The sequence below is a fragment of the Rosa chinensis genome, chromosome 4 (genome assembly GCF_002994745.2).
Source record: "Rosa chinensis cultivar Old Blush chromosome 4, RchiOBHm-V2, whole genome shotgun sequence".
Lineage (NCBI taxonomy): Eukaryota > Viridiplantae > Streptophyta > Magnoliopsida > Rosales > Rosaceae > Rosa > Rosa chinensis.
Genome location: NC_037091.1, coordinates 16,246,317 through 16,263,494, shown reverse-complemented (window position 1 = coordinate 16,263,494; position 17,178 = coordinate 16,246,317). Strand labels below are relative to the sequence as shown.

General features: G+C 36.7%; 1 protein-coding gene across 1 annotated transcript; it reads left to right on the top strand.

Moving 5' to 3' along the window:
• The first annotated feature begins 9,807 nt into the window (after positions 1–9,807).
• Positions 9,808–10,563, top strand: LOC112196133. Its single transcript, XM_024336437.2, has one exon. It carries the CDS (start codon positions 10,011–10,013, stop codon positions 10,212–10,214), a length of 204 nt encoding a protein of 67 aa, XP_024192205.1. The 5' UTR covers positions 9,808–10,010; the 3' UTR covers positions 10,215–10,563.
• Positions 10,564–17,178: the final 6,615 nt, after the last annotated feature.

Genomic DNA, 17,178 nt, shown 5'->3' with positions numbered 1-17,178 from the left:
AAACTAAATGTGGATGGTTCTAAAACTAGTGCTGGTAGTATTGGCTCAATCAGGAGGTCTCATTAGTGACTCTTTTGGGAATTGGACCAGGGTTTTATGTGCAACATTGGCTTTTGAGAAGTGCTGCAGGCAGACGCTTGGGATTATTTTATGGTCTGAAACTTGCACTTGATGCTTCTATTACTCATCTTGACGTGGAATCTGACTCTTCTGTGCTTGTACAACTCATCAAACAAGATGACATTGCACTTCACCCCTTGAGAACTCTACTGAGAAATTGTCAACAATTTTTGCAGCTCCTCTTATGTCCAGGTCAATCATGATCATAGAGAGATGAATATGGCAGCTGATGCTATGACCAAAGCTGGTGTCTCAAACTCACCTAAAATTTGCATCCTTCAAATTCCCCCAGCCTTTGTGCTTAATTAATATTCCCCTTGATGACATTGCTGATGTTGCTGGCTCTAGAGTGACCACGTACTAGCACTATTTGCTAGTTTCTTCTTTGTATCTTTGCTTGGGCCTCTCGCCCCATTGTACCAAAAAAAAAAGTTTCAGTAGTGGCGTTTGGATGGCGTGCTTTAGAATGAGGACTGTCTGTAACGAATTAAAGTTTAGAGCTCGAATCAAGATAAAATGAATTGTTTCTCCAAGTATAGTTTGGGAGCGTGGACGGGTGTTAAAACTTAGTTGAGTGGATATAGGTGTGCCAATGAGACATTTGAAAATAATTACTTCATCGGTCGAAGTAGAGTCCATTGAGAACGAGGAGTTGTGTTAGTACGTAGACCAGTCAATCACACAAGCTATAAATCAATCACACCCAAAATTCAAAACCAAAATGTCAGACCAATCGACCAAATAAGATGTAAGCTAGCTCCTTGCTGTTTTGACATCCAGAGCCTGGCGGTACCCAAGGAGTGTAGATTCAAAGGCCCCAAGAACTTCCGATTTTCTTCCTCTCTCTCTCTCTCTCTCTCTCTGGATATTCCGATGAAAGCGGTGCGATAGTGGTGACTGGTGACAACTGGATAAAAAATAAATAACAAATATGGGCATAATTAGAAATTTAAAAATTTGACCAGGATGAACAATAAAGTCCTCCTCGCTTTATATATATATAGAGATAGATATATTGTTTTTAGATATGCGTCTTCATATATCTTATATAAGTTATTGTGATTTGGGAACATCCCTCCACTTACTACAAGATGATAAAGGGAACATCTCTCCACTTATTACAAGATGACGTTTTATGCAACTTATATACAATACAAATTATTTATCTAATTTGCAGACTCAGTACATGTTTTTGATGAGCGCGAATTCTATTTACGGACGTGGTATAATACCACATGCATGCATTTACAAACACTTGATATATATTTCATTTTGTTCTAATCCATCATCAAGTGCAAACGGCAAACCCTTCACTTTCTCAGTCACTTTTGACAGCTTCGTCAACTTGATCGATGCTTAGTCAACTTAGCCATCCTTGCTCTACAGAGTATATCGATCACAATCAAACAGTTTGATCAAAAAAGATAACGCATTATTCTTAATTATTATATAAACAACGTACAGGTCAATTAAAACTATAACAAATTAAACTAATATACAATTACAATTTGCTCAAACCAAACAACAATTAACTAATATTAATCGATTTATTAAACAAGGTTTCTATACACATGCATGCACCTACGTACACCTGCTCGTGTGATCTCGTGAGCTCCACATAGTGTGCGCAGCTAGCAAAAATATGATAATGAAACGACTATTGACGTCGTCTCCTTAAGTATTGCTTAGAACCTTCCCTACTCGTTCAGTCGTTCTATTGTATGAAGTAGACTTAAGCTCTAGTGTTCTATTCCTGCTAATTAGGCGCGTGTGTGCATGTGTGTGTGTGTGTCTATATATATATAACTCTGTGTGTGTGTGTATCGATTAATTGCTTGACTTCCAAAACGAGACGTGTACGTACGTATCACAAAACACGGCTGACTCTTAGGATTCTGAGGATGTGATCTGAGGCGATCGTATTGGACCCCAAAATTTTTTGAGTTAATCGATCATAAAGTAAGTAGTTTTGTTATCTACGTAGATCAATTAGAGTATTCGAGGCCGGTGCTGGCCCTGGCTATAGGTCGAATAGGCTTGTGCTATGGCCTCCGATGATCATGGGCCTCAAAATTTTTTTACTGTTCTTTATGTCTATGTAGAAAATTAAAGGGAAAAAAAAAAAAACAATAGTTGCCTTTGCTTGCAGGTAATCCGGCTTTCACAAATTGTTTTCAATTATGGATTTGGAAAGCCTATGAAGATTCAATTATGGAATTGGAAAGCCTCTGAAGATTGGAGGACTTACTTTCAATTTTTCATTCTCTTTGAAGCTTGTTGAAGAATTTAAATTTTTTTTTTTTTGTCAATATCAATACTTCGTTTGATCTGTTCATGTTCTATTATTCATCTATTCTGAATTTATAGAAGTCTTGGCAATTGGCAAGAATGAACCATTGAATTCGATCGGTTACTATCTAAGCGAAATAGATATTCATTGGGTAAATTTCAAGTTTTGGTTTCTCTTTGATGATTTAGATTAATATGGATTCTTTTTCGATTCACCTGATATTATGAACTGATGAACAACACCAGAGTTTTACTGTGAGTGGTGTACAACGCAACACATATATGGAGTTTCATTCAAATGACATGCTAGTTATTTTTTGGGAATAGATTGTTTTATATATCACAAGTTGATTATTTGATTATTGTTATGGTTAATATATAGTTCTTAGAAGATGAAGGTCTTTATTATTTTGTTGAATTCTCTACCTTTATCAAAATTTCAATTTAGGTTTCACTACAATGTATCTTTTTCGGTTGATATACTAACTGACTCTTATTATAGAGTATGATTATGGAGGTAGAAGAGAAAAGAAATAAAAGATAGATCACAACCTCATGAGCCCTATTTTTTTTATTCGCCTATAGCCCTGGAAATCTCAAGGACAGCCCTGTTCGAGGCTTAGGCTCTTGCATGTCGATCGATCACAGTGTTGTTATCATTTGTTCGATAAGTGGTTTGGCTACCTAACCATTATGGATAGGGCTGCATGCCCTTACACTTGTAACCTTTTGATCTTAGGCTATTTCATGTCCGCTTGGTGGTTGTGAAATGCGGTTATACTTATACCCTTATATGCATCATAATTAATAAAATTATTATAAAGAAATTTTACAATACACCAATATACTATTACATAAAATAAGTAGTCAATTAATATATGGAACAGTCTCTCTGAACTAAATCGATATAGGGAGCAAGTCTCACCCTCAATCTCAAAGGAGAAGGGTCTGCCACACTTTGGGAACCTACCGCTCGTCCTCCTATTCTCTGAACTAAATCAAAATAATCTACCTAATATATCGTCGTATCAGTATGTACTATAGACGAACCCATATCTATGTATTCACGAGGTGTTTTTTAATACATTGTTTACACTTTCCCTGTTGTAGAGGATCGGATTACTCGTTGTCGTTCTATATGAACCCGAACACGGCTCTGGAATAGAGATGACATAAAAATTCCCGGGTATGGGTACTCACGGGTACCCGTTCCATTTGGGTAAAAATATTCGGGTATGGGTAGCAATAAATTACCCATGGGTAAATAGGTGATGGGTGTTAGATACCCACTCGGGTATGGGTATATTCGCGGGTGCCCATACCCATATAACTTATTAAACTTTTTTCTTTTTATATCAAACTTCCTACATTTTTTTTACATTTACAATTTTCCGGAGTCATCGACTTCGCTGGCTCCGGCGTCATACACATGGTCGGAGGCATCGCTGGCCCCTGGGGAGCTCATATCGAAGGTCTGAGAATCGGTCGTTTCAACCATTCCGGTCGCTCCGCAAGGCCACAACGCCACCCTCGTCGTTCTCGACACTTTTCTTCTCTGGTTCGGGTGGTATGGGTTCAATCCGGAGGTGGAGCACCGGGCGTTCACGGCTGATGAGGATGAGATAATCGCGGCGGCGCATTCCAAGTACTCGTCTATGGTGGAAGACGACGTCGTTGGCGGCTGAGGCGACTCAATCGAGGAGCATCATCACCACCACCTCAGGCCGGAGAAGAAATCAGCGACGGTTTCGGTGTTTGGCCTCAGATACAGTCCGATGAGCCCATCCGGATCCGACGTCAGCCACTCTGGCATGGTGCCTGCAGTCTCGTCGGCGCAGGTGTTCAAGCTGATGGTGAGAGTAGTGTTGAGGACAGAGTCGCCGTCGAGCCGGAACGACATGAACGGTCTAGTATACTCAAGCTTTCATAATCCAATATATATATATATATATATATATATATATATATTACACAATTTTATTTTTTTTAATTAAGATTAGAAATCAAATGAATCAGATGATGGGTAGTTGGGTACCCATTTACCCGATAGGTGGGTATGGTATGGTATAGTATAGAAATACCCGCAAAATATAAACCGGGTAATGGATATCATGGGTAATACCCAATTTGGTTGCTAGGTGGGTATATTACCCGCGGACCGCGGATTTTACCCAATATTACGTACGTACTCATTGGTAGCAGTGCATGTTTTTCACGAGTAAAACTTGCTCTGTTTGGAGTAGCCGATAGCTAGCAAAACAACAACTGAATTCTGTACCGCTGCTGCACATTTTTATTTATGGTAAAGCAACATTTTAACCACCCCACTTGACCTTTCCTTCGTTGATCATGATCTCTCTGTATATAAAAGTATAAAACAACTGCTTATGGAGGTTGGTTCCAAGATGCTATCAATTATCAACCTTAGGTGGACGTGTGAATTATCAACCTAAGGTCGACGTGTGCATTAATCATATGTAGGAAAGGAATTATATAATATATGCTATGCACACATTTTTTTTTCGATGACAGAAATAAATACAAGAAATTTAAAAAATAAAACATCTACTAACTTCCTCTTTCAGCTGATCCAAATGGAATGCTGGAGACACAGCAAGGGGTAAACAAAAAAACCATACAGAATTAATTTATGAAAAATAAACCAAGTTCTAGTGTTCTATGCCTATATATCATGTGTATATTGTTGCTTGACTTTGAATACGAAAACGTGTATCACAGAGTTATGTACATATATGTTTATCAATACTTAATATTAGAAGATGCAAAGGATTTGACATACAGAGACTCGAATTGTAAGTCAAAACAATAAGAGGACAAATGAAGACAGCGTTTAGGAAGATGGGAGTCCTTTATATTGCATCCAACCAAGACTACGGACTTTTTTTTATATAGAAAAATAAAATAACAAAGGCTACAAGGAGCCTCCCCTAACACAACTTAGACCTAACATATCATGATGAAAGGCATGCATAAAAGAGAGTGGTAGAGATCTGTCTCAACTGGCAATTGTAATGGAATGTCTGAGGTTTACAATAGAGTCTGCCAAGAAGTTTGCTTCTCTTCATATATATTTGAAAGAGATGTTGTTGAACTTTGAAGTCAAGAAAAGAATGTCCTTAATAAGCATTCTGATTCGCCGAGGAGGATCACTTCTCTTATGATGAAGTCAAAGAGGATATTTTAATTAAGCTCCAACAAAGACTATTTTCACGATAGAGCTCATTCTCATTTAATTAACTTATTGTTAAAAGATTTAGTGAATTTTTTATTTTTGTCATTTTAAGAAATCGCTTGTAAAACCCATTTTTCGATCACATATTAACATCTTGATCATTCAGTTTTCGGTCACTTCGGAAACCATTTAAACATTTGATTAGCCACTTTTACTATTTTAGTTTCTACCTGACGATATGTAATTGTTTGTAATGATTCATCATTGTGGATGACTAAAATTTTGGACATTTGCTTATCAATAAAAAAATTTAAAAATCTACAACTTCAATCGTTGAAATTTATTATGTGATTAAATGAATGAACAACTGAATAACACTTAATGTTTTACTTTTTATTATAATTAAAAATTGGTGAGTGGAATTTACACTCCTCATCTTAATCTTAGAGAGAAGTCCTTTAGAGCAAGTTCACCCGTAGTCAAGAAATGTAAAGGTCGAGAAGTCAAGAATTCGACCAGTCAAGATACTGTTCACTGCCACTGGACATGGGTTTACACCCGTTTTTTTTCTTGACCGGTCAAAACTGTTTATCCACTTTTACGTTATTTTGGGGGTCGTAAAAATTGACTTTTTATACGTTAGGAATTTGGGAAACCTTCCTTCATAAAAGTTGTAGAGCTCGTCGATACGATCTCGTACATACATGAAACGCAATATTCGGAGTTCGTATGAATTTATTATGAATTTTTGAAATCTGAAAATTTTCTATAAATAGCAAAAAAAAAAAACATTCTATTTTGTTTCAAAGGACGAAAATTTTTCTTTTTTGCATTTTCCCCCCTCCGGTTCTCTCTCTCGCAGCTACACCAGACCTGGCAAGTTTCGTCCGACCCAACCCGGATTTTTCTCCTTCCTCCGGCCAAGGACCCGGCCCCCTCGAGGTCGCCTCACCTCGTCCGGCCGCTCCGTCGCGTCAGCCCGCCCAGACGCTGCCCCAGGCAGAGATCGAAGCAACCCAGGCGGGTCTGCTTGCTGTTGCTGCTTCAGTTCCACGATGTTGCTGCCCCCGAGGTCGCCTCACCTCTTCTCTCTCTGCAGACGTCACCCACGTTTGGGTGTGGGCCGAGCTGGCACAGGCCTTGGCTGGGCAAGGAAAATGTCATCCTCTTGCCTTTTTTCTTGACTGAAGTCATGAAAGTTCTGACTTTGCCCGGTCAAGCTTCTGTTGGTGGAAGATGGTTTTTTTTCTTGCCCGGTCACCACCTCAGCAAATCCATTCTTTGCCCGGTTAAAGAGTAACCGGTGGACTTGCTCTTATGCTTTGCATGTTATGATTAAAAGCAATTTGGACCTTGGATATCCAAACATGTCTATTTGTCAAACAAACATATTTGAAAAAACAAAGAATACCATGTCCATTTCTAATTGTTCTCTTTTAATTTTTCTGTAGCCACAAAACTCCTCATGCTACACCTTCAGTCACAACCAACATGAAAAATAATTACAAGGGATTATCAGTTGAATATTACACCACACTTCTCTCAGTATTCTCAAATTGCATTTTCTTCCTAAACAAAATGGAGGAAAAAAGAAATCATCTCAGAATTAAAGAGGTGGTATGAATTCATGACCCAAGACAAAATATACAATTTGAACGCAAACAAAATAGTTAATTATGTTTGTCCGCGGACTATGGTATATATGTTAGTTATTTAGAATAACCGACACTCTAGATATCTACAATCACAAAATGTCAGTGCACCACGATATTATAATCTAGTCTACTATTGACGTATACATTATTGTACAAGAAATTTTTTCATACTTGTACTATTTGAATAATTTTGTGATATACATTAACGTATCGGTACATCAATTGTAGACCAACTCTCTATAGTAGTAGACTGGCCTCCTAAAATTATAAATTAGTTCCGATCACGTTAAACTAGTCTATCATTATATGAAGCCGGTATTCATTTATATTGAACCAATCTGCTAGGTAATACCAATCGAACCGATGAGGTGAATTTCAAAATTGAGTTGATATGATATGGCTCATCTCTTGGCAAAGAAACCAAAGAGGAGATGCGTCGGCGCTTACGGTACCAACTACCAACACTTCCTGTTCCTGTTCCTGTTTCTGTTTCTGTGTGCTAAGTCGGCGGGTCTGCGTCCACATTCCACGCGCCGACGCGGCCTCAATTAAATTTACAATTGGGCCCTTTTTGTCGATGACTGGGCTACAGGCGCTGCCAATACTTGAACGATTCACTAGTAAGCGCTCAGATTCACGGTGAATCTGGGCTGTCGGCGTCAGCTGGGGGCCCACCCTTTAATAAGGGCTCCAACAGATCCAGGTTCTGACGTCAGGGATTACCTTGAAGAGAGAGTGGGGGCGTTTCAGTGTTGCAAAAAAATGTGGCTTTTCTTCAAAAGATAGCTTCATATCTTTTCGTAATTATGGATAATGATGTTTTGTACAACAAAAACAAAATAATTATGGATAATGATCCTAAGTGGATGTGTCTTGTTCTACCTTCTTCTTTCATCTTTCTCCAAGATATCCATATATAGTGAGTAGTAAGTATTCGTTTTCTTTTCTATTTTTATTAGGATAGTGAATAAACAACGAAGAAATTTTAAAATGTAGTTTTATTATTCTTCAATAAATTTTTTTTATCCTTCTATATGTAAGGAATTTTCTTACACGTAATAGCTAAGTAATCGAAGTAGAAAATTAGAAACGAATCAATACCGAAAATCTAGATTTTATTGTGAGATAATAAATTTATTTATTATGGAACAATAAACTTGGTTTTATTGGGACAATACATTTGTTTATGGGACAACGAAAATAAATCTATGTACTTTGAGCATGAAAATATGATTACAATGACAGTGGGTTAATAAATTAATATTCTAGAAACAAACAGAAAATGACAGACTAGTTATCTCTAATGTGAGTGTGTCTAACTCAATCTTTAAAAAAGTAGTATATTTAATATATTATTTAACATAACGTGTTATACATTGTGTACACGCACGAATAAGCCACTATCAAACCTTTTCATTTATATCATAAATTACATTGTTAACTGAGTACGAGTCCATCTGCTCCTCGTAAATATTTTAAGTGTTGGTTTGATTTAATTAAAAAAACATGGATTTTGTCTTAATCTATGTGTTGAAGAAAACAAGATGCGAATTGGGAATGGGACATGGACTTAAATCGGGTAATTGTGTCTTTAATCCAAACTCACCAAAAAGGGAAAACAAATTGAGACCTGTGGGTGTGGTCACCCGCGCACATCCAACTGTGACAGGTGAGAAAGCAATCTGTACAACACTGCAAAAGAAAGCGGAGGAGGCTTTTAACTTAGAATGGGTAGATAAATTAAACAACCGTGAGCAATGAAGAAACGAACCAAATCTGACCATTGGAAAATAAATGAGGAAAAGGTTACTTGTATTTGGCATCCTTTTAGGAATTTCCTACTCAATCAGTAAAATAGAAACTTCGAGCTCTCACAACCATCAACCATGTATAAGATATTTTAATTTGAGAAACCTATAGAGATCGATCATCAAACTTTGTATCTGGATTGTAGAAGCGACTACGATATCACATAAATGCATATCTAAATATCATCATACAAGCGATGGTAAAAAAAAAGCTAATCTATGTGACACTGGCTTAGCAATGTGTCAAAGTCTTTAGAGGCAGCGGCTGGAAGATGAGAAGCGTATGAGAGACTCTAATAGTAGCATAAGTATCCCTAACAACATGAGATATGATAATGGAGGACAAAGATTTTGCGATAACAACTGGATGTAACGCTTAACGATTTAAAGACCTTGCCAAACATGAAACATGACTACCAATTGTTGGATAATGTGACCTCATGATAATATGACGACATGACGTTATTTTTATGCATAGCTTTCAAATGACTTTTTTAGTGTATCTTTTTGTTAAAGTAAATATATGAGTCCTCACACAACTATGAATTATCTGGTGACGCATTAGTTTGTAGATGTTAAAAAAGATCATAAAATCTTAAAAAAAAAAAAAATGATCCCATGGTAATTCGTAAAAAGGTAAATCCTAATTATTAATTTCAGTAAAAGGAATATTCTCTCCCTCACCAAACCGACTCTCTCTCTCCCCCCCTCCATAAGTATTCTGACAGGACTTGAAGATGGTCATCAGTTTCACATTCCAGTTCACAATCCCATTTCACTGTCCAACCCCAACCCAACATAGCAGAGCTTCTTTCATAATCTCAGATCAAACAAGACTCCCCCATCCCCCATAACACTCAGCTCAGCAAATTGCAGAGAAACAAAACCACCAAAGAGAGGAAAGGGGAATTGATTGTTCATTCTTGTTTTGCAGGCAGGAGAAAAATGTGGTTGGTTTATGTGTGTGATGAGGAAGAGAAGGAATTGGGAAGGCAACAAGCTCCTGGGTCCTGTCCTCACTGTGGAGGCAAAGTAGAAGCTGTGGATGTTGAGTCTCAGTGGAAGTTTTGCTTTCTCCCCATGTGTTTCAAGATCAAGAGGAAGTACTTCTGTTCCCTCTGCTCCAGGCGCTTGGTGTTGTACTACTAGCTCAAACCAATAAGCACCCAGCTCAAATTAAGACCCAGAAAAATTTAGGCTCTTCTCTCTGTTTGTGATTAATCTCTCTCCCCCTGTTTGTGTGTTTCTGATGTGATTCTGGTTTTGGGTACAATGAGATTCAGGAAATCTAGCTACGAGATTTGGGTTTTGTACAAAAGGATTGTTAGATGTGGGGAAATGGGTTCTTGATTTGAATGCCATTGAGATTGACTGGTTAGTAGCAATGTTCAATTTGGGTCTTTGTACTGAATTTTATGATGATTATTAGGTGCAACTGTGTAAGCTTGTTCTTTTTCTCCTTACCCTTTTTCTAAATCCTGTTTAGAGGTGATGATTAGTACTTTATTTATTCATTTTCCTTCTTAATCCTTTTATTATTATTATGGAAAATCAGTTTTAGATATTTGGTTTAGAGTCAAGAAGACTATTTGCTCCCCAGTTTTAACTATTTCTGGAAGTTTAATTTTCTTGTATCCTTTGATTGAATGAAACAGTAACTAATGACACATGTTCTGAAGGGGAATCGCAAGTCCCCACTTCATTTAAAAGGAAAAGACATGGGGGTCATTTGCCACTACCTTTTTTTTTTTTTTTTTTGCAGAAAATATTTCATCATGGAAATCTCTAGACTTCTGAATTTCATACCTAGAAGTCTCTGGGTCAAAACTGAAGCTTTTTTATTCTTCTATGAGAAACAAAATGGACAAAGATTGGGGAGTGTTTCAAAGCTCCAGTAGAAATCAGTAACTTATTTACTTTTCCTAATTTGTTTATTGGCTATTGAGAATCCGGGGTTAAACCCCGTGTAGGCTGTAGCTGAAAATACAAGCATAACCAAAGGAATCACTTTGTTTCTTTTACACGACTTTAGAGCTTGCCGACCATTGTTGAATTAGTTCGTGTACCATGAAATCTTTTTCAAATGATCAAATCAAAATGTATCCTTGCCAAAATGGTAAATTAAAATGTTCTGGCCAATTTCTCATCCCATTATTGATGCAGTAACATACTTTTTTTTGACTTTGTCAAGAGGAACTAAGAGGTTTCCAAAGCTCAAGATAAACTCCTTCAGCGCATGTGAATTGCTTCAACTGTGCATTGCAGCAGTGTCTAGCTACTTTAACAGCTTCGAGATTCGAACCTAAGTTGGGGAGCACGCCCAACTAGGCAAGAACCCTAGTGGTTCTTACAGTGGTTGCAGTAACATACTTAATAGCACTCCTAGTGTTTTAGCCAATATCGCATTTGATTATCTTGGTTTAGGTTGATGTAGTGGTTTTTGGTTTTTATTTATAGATTGTTTTCCAAATAATAAATTTTTTTGGTGATTTTTATAGTCTCCTCTAGGTAATAAGATATACAGGTAGATATCCATATCAAGATTTTGTAGGCAATCTCGGTGATTCTTAATACATGTAAATATTCATATTAAGTATTCGCTAGACAATCAATACAGAAATTGTCATGACTTCACTGATTATGTTAATGACTTCGTTGTTGGTCGGAGGCATTGTAGTTGTGTGGTAGACACATCCCACTTTGATTAATATAATTAAATTGTTCTAAATCAAAGCTTTGGTTTGAATACGTAAGTGCAAATCTATTGACCGAATTACATGAAATTTTTTCTATTATTGATTGAAGAAAAAAATTGTTGTTTAAATCTAAGCATAGTGTAATGAAAAAAAAACATGAAAAACAAGGTCAAAAAAAATATTTTTTTAAAAGAAAGCCAAAATAATTTAGAGTCATTAGATGATCTAAATGACAAGTTTTAAAAATGCTTAGGTTACTCTCTCTGAGAGGTGGGTGGAGGCCGTGGCCTCTTGGAAGCGGCTCTGCAAATTGGGCTGGAGGATATGGGATTTCCCTCTCATCTGGTCGATGGGGGATTGAAGGCGGCGAGGCTCCTCATTGTCGGCTTCTCAAAATTTTGATTCTTGTTTTCTTATTCGGGGTTGTGTGCTTTGGTAATAGCAATGGTAATTTTGGGCCGTACAAGGCAGCGGCAGTGGGTGTTCCTAGGCAATCTGGATCGGTGATGGTCCCGGGGTCTCGATGCTTGGTGCTGTCTGAGCAGGAAGATCTGGTGGTCGCAGCCGGTCGAGGTGCAGACTAGAGCTTTGGGCGGTGACCTAGGGTGGATTCTCAACCTCTATTACTGGCAGTCAAGGATTGTGATGGAGGTGGCGACGTCAACTACCTTAGCCTGGGGTTGACTGCGGCAAAGGTTACGGTGGACTGCTGGGTTAGTTGTTGATCGGCGTCGTTGAAGGGAGGATGACTGGTGGTTGGCGGCTGATGGCTGGGATGTCCAAGTGGTTGGGTGTCCTCATCAATTCCAGTTGGGCTTGGTACTCTTTTGGGCTTCCATCTGCTAGGGTTTCTTGTTTGGGTCTGGGCCTATTTCTATGGGCTTGGATTTTATTTATCTTTTACTATTATTATGTTGTAAGGACTCCAGTTCCTCTAGGGAAGGAGTTCACAGGGTCTCTCTGAGAATATGTCACCAAAAATGTCCGTAGCATCTGTGCCCCTTTGATTCTCATGGATGATTTAGGATAGTTTTGGCTGAGCTTTATGATCTTTAGAAAGGTTGAATTACTTAGGTAGTGACTCTTTTGACAGTCCCACATGGATGAGTCATTATGTGTAATTTCGCTGATCAATGCAATGAGTTGACAATTCTCTAAAAAAAAAAAAACAAAAAAAAAAAAGCTTTGGTTTGAATCCATATATAGGTAGTATCTTCCTCATTGAGAGAAAGAATTTTTTTTTTTTAACTACCCTAGTGATTTCCAACTGATTAGTTCTTTCCTTTTGCTAAAGACTTCTTTAACCAACTAAATTACAACTCTCGCTCAATCTCCATTATTATTTTCAGAAGTTCTGAAAATTCTGAATCGGGATCACATCCCTCCAAAGTTGGTAAATCGTCACCAACTGATTCTCTCTAAGAGCTGGGGGCTCAGATAATTATACGCATGCAAACAGAGGCAGAGAGCCAGAGAGGTGAGCTGGTTCCAAATCAATGCATTGAGAAGTGGTTAGATTTACCAGACGTACAACCTTGTCGTTTATTTGCATAAGTGGATGAAATCACTTTCTTCTGTATTCATATTTGCCGAAAAACAGAAACAATCGATCTTCACCCTGATAGCAAATTTTCATTCACGTGGAGGCAGCAAATTGCATCGTGTTTCACTTTCAGTGAGGCCAACACTAATCGCAGTGCGTAGGACCTCAAGATAATGTGAAAAGTTATAATCTAAGCACTGAGCCGGTTCTGATATTTTGGAGCATGAGGCAAATAATTAAAATATGGTCTCACATAAAACAATCATATAATCGAACAAACTATATATAAATTAAACCCCTACATTAATAGTAATTAAAAAAAAAAAAGGTGTTCAATTCCAAAATAATTTTTCTCTTAGAAGTTCAAAAAAATAAAAAATAAAACAAAATATATTTAACTACAAAAGAAACCAATGAAAAACAAAGGGCAAATACATCAATATTCCATTCCAAAATATTCTTTCCATAGAAGCTGGAAAAAGAAGGAAAAAAAAAAACATTTAAAGTGGGGGACCGCTCCGTTTTGAACTTTGGTGCTGCAAACAGCAATAAAACTATGTTACTGTTGCACTAGCACGTCCATACAACATCTTATGGGGGAAAGAACAATATATAATTATACAACGTATATATGTAAACTTAAAAAAACAAAATTGGCAGAGGCTCGCTGGAGAGCGGTGGCTGCCTCAGGCAACAGCCCTTAAGGCGGGCCTTGTCTAAGCAGTGGGGACTGGGGAAGTCATAAATAAATGAAAAACATCTAGAATGCTCTTTTTTCTCTTTTATATCATTTGTGAATTCTCCTTAGTGGTCTCTTCCATATTGATCAAATTTTCATTATTCCTCTTTAAAATTTTTTGAGTACTCACTCAACAAGAAATCAATTAACAATAAATGAAGTGATCAATCTCTAATTAGTATATACAGAGTTAAAAATATATAACATACACTCAATTGTCTCACATGTGCTGTCATGTGTGGCGAGTCTCAAGTCAAATAAGTGGATAACTTATAATGACTTGAAGCACTTAGGACCGTTCGAGTTCACATATGGACTAACGCTTTGATAACTTGAAGAAATATAACCCTAGCTAATTACCAATTGGCAATATCAGTTGCTGTTTATAACAGAGAATAAAAGTAATTAGATTGCAATCTCATTGTGAACCATTAGCTCTTGTAATTGCCATGTATTTTAGTTTTCTTTCCTCGGCTTTTTATACCTCATTTTAACCCAAAAAAAAAGAAAAAAAAAAAGGTTAGAAAAGTTCCAGATCCTACTTATTGTTTTATGTTAACTTTCATCGGCAGATAATATGTCATTTTAATTATTATTTTACTAAATTATGTTTTTTTTTTTTTGAATAAAGAAATTATCTTCATAAACTGGAACTCAAAAAGAGTTGATTACAATCTTGTTGTAACATATCTAGAACACATTCTTGAAGTGTTAACAAATTACACGTCATTTGTGATAAGCCTCAAGCTAGAATGACCATTAATTACATATCATTCCGCTATAATCTAAAGACAGAACAAGAAGATGTGATAGTATTCACAGTACATAGAGATAGATCCACTTATTAGATATCCAATCCTCACTTATTTCACAATAACTTGAATTCTCGTTTGGTACTGCTCCAGAAAATTCGATAGTACTGCAAGCGTCAAACATAAACAATCTTGTGGATTAAACTTTTGGGATCCCAAATACGAAACCCTAAAAAACTCAATAGGTTGGGTCCACAATTGGGTCCAAATCCAAAACCTCATAAGTTCGCTAGTAGTAAATTATGTTTTAGAAGCAAAAGTTACTCAAATAATACTCAACTTGACGTCATTTCAAGAAAAACCTTTCTTGGTTGTTTGGTTCAACCAGGCCCGGCCTTGCTACTGGGCAGCATTGGCGATAGCCTCAGGCCGCAGATCCAAGGGGGCACCAAATTTAAAATCCCAATTTATTTTAGTGTGTGTATATATATATATGTGTGTGTGTGTGATATGATGCCATTTTTGCAATGACAGAGACATGAAAAACAAAAAAAAACTGATCAAGAACTAAGGAAACTCTAATTAAAGTAGGTTCTCTCTTCTAGGCATGTTTCTTTTTCTTTACAATCTCTTTCTCTCTTCCATAAAACAAGAAAATACTTTCTCTTTTCTCAATATTTCCCTCCATATCTCTCTCAATCCCTTTTCCCTCACAAGTTCATCGAGTCATTGCCTCATCATATATTCTTCCCTATTGTTTTTTCTTCTGATTTTTGTTGTTCTCTCTTTGCTGCAATCTCTAGAAATTAGGGTTTTTGAAATAATAATAATAATAAGAGGTATGTCTTCTACTTTTCTAGAAAGAGATTATGTTTTTTTTTTTGATGAGTTTGGTTAACCCTCCATACTAATGCACGTTTTGTTTATAATTTTGCTGAGTTTTGCAGTAGAGGTTTTTTTGGTTGCTGAAATTTTGTGGTAGGGTCTGATACTTCCATTGAAGTCTATATTTTATTTATATATATAGTTGTGTTAATCCTCAATAAATTTTGAAACATGAATTTATATAGACCTTATTGCACTCGATTTCCAACAAGTCTTGTGAATCAAAAATTATTTACAAGACTTATATTAATATGCAAGTTAGGGGCCCGAGATAATTCTCACCCGGGATCTTGAAAGACTCAGGACTGGCCTTGGGCTCAACCATTCACCCAGTTTGGTCACCGGCCTAAAACTACCGATCTTTAGGCTGTAGTTGCAGGTTGTAAGCTGGCCGGCCGGGAAGGGTTTGGTCGAAGCAGTGAAACTTCTCATGAAACGCTAGCTTCTTTCAATAAAGTATAAACCAGAAACATACGTACGTGTTCATATATAATGTTAAAAAGATACAATGGTCCATCATAAAGCTACAATGATCACTTCCTCTTCTAACTTAATTGATAAGTCAACACTTCTACTTGAATTATGGGCACGTGCTGTAGACCTGGATATATCTCACACTGGGTCAATGGCTGCCATAGGAAAGTTGTGGAATACAACGCGCTCCTAATAATTTATAAGATATGGAGAGATACCTCAACAAAAGCCAAAAGCGAGGGGGCTCTTTTTCTCTTCTTGGGTAATCTATAATCGGTTACCATTGCTAGAATTTGAGAATTTAAGCAGCAATCTTGGGCTACATGCAACTAGATCATAACTTTCTTCATTTGGTTTTTTGAGTAAACATTCAACTACTTTATTCATTACGTAAGATAGTATAAAATTCTCAAGTATGCTCATTTGACGATATATTTTGTGATAACTAATTTCTGAATATAATATTAAGGGTTGAAATCAATACACACCATAAAATTATTAATCACCTAATGACCAAGTGAAAATCACTTCAAGAATATAAAAAAACACTACTTATCCAATTCCATTTCCTTCAATGTATTCTATAGTTTTTTGTTCATGTAAATGAGAAAAGAGGTAAACACAAATCAGAAGGAGCAAGATTGTTAATACAAGTATTCAAAAAGAGCAATGACATATTGAGCCCAACTTTTTTATTGAAAAAAAAAAAAAACAAAGCGTGTGAACTGTGAAGCTTTGAGGTATAGTTGTTCAGAATTGACTTTGTTAGTAATTTGATTTTGCTGAAAATAAACCTTTTACATAATTAATAAAACAAAGGGATTCTTATTGTCTTGTTTTCCACATGATCAAAATATTATAGATTCCAGAGGCTTTTCTTTCATGATTCACGAGATTACTTCGTACACGTACGCTTTCGAATTTTCACGTACTCAGAAGCCCTTTTTAGGTTTGTTTTATTATACCAAAAAAGATCTGTTCAAACTTGCTGAACCATTTAGTATATAAAACTTGTCATTAGCAT

Excerpts from the sequence above, each read along its gene's own strand:
- LOC112196133 (XM_024336437.2), top strand. The coding sequence starts at position 10,011 with ATGTGGTTGGTTTATGTGTGTGATGAGGAAGAGAAGGAATTGGGAAGG.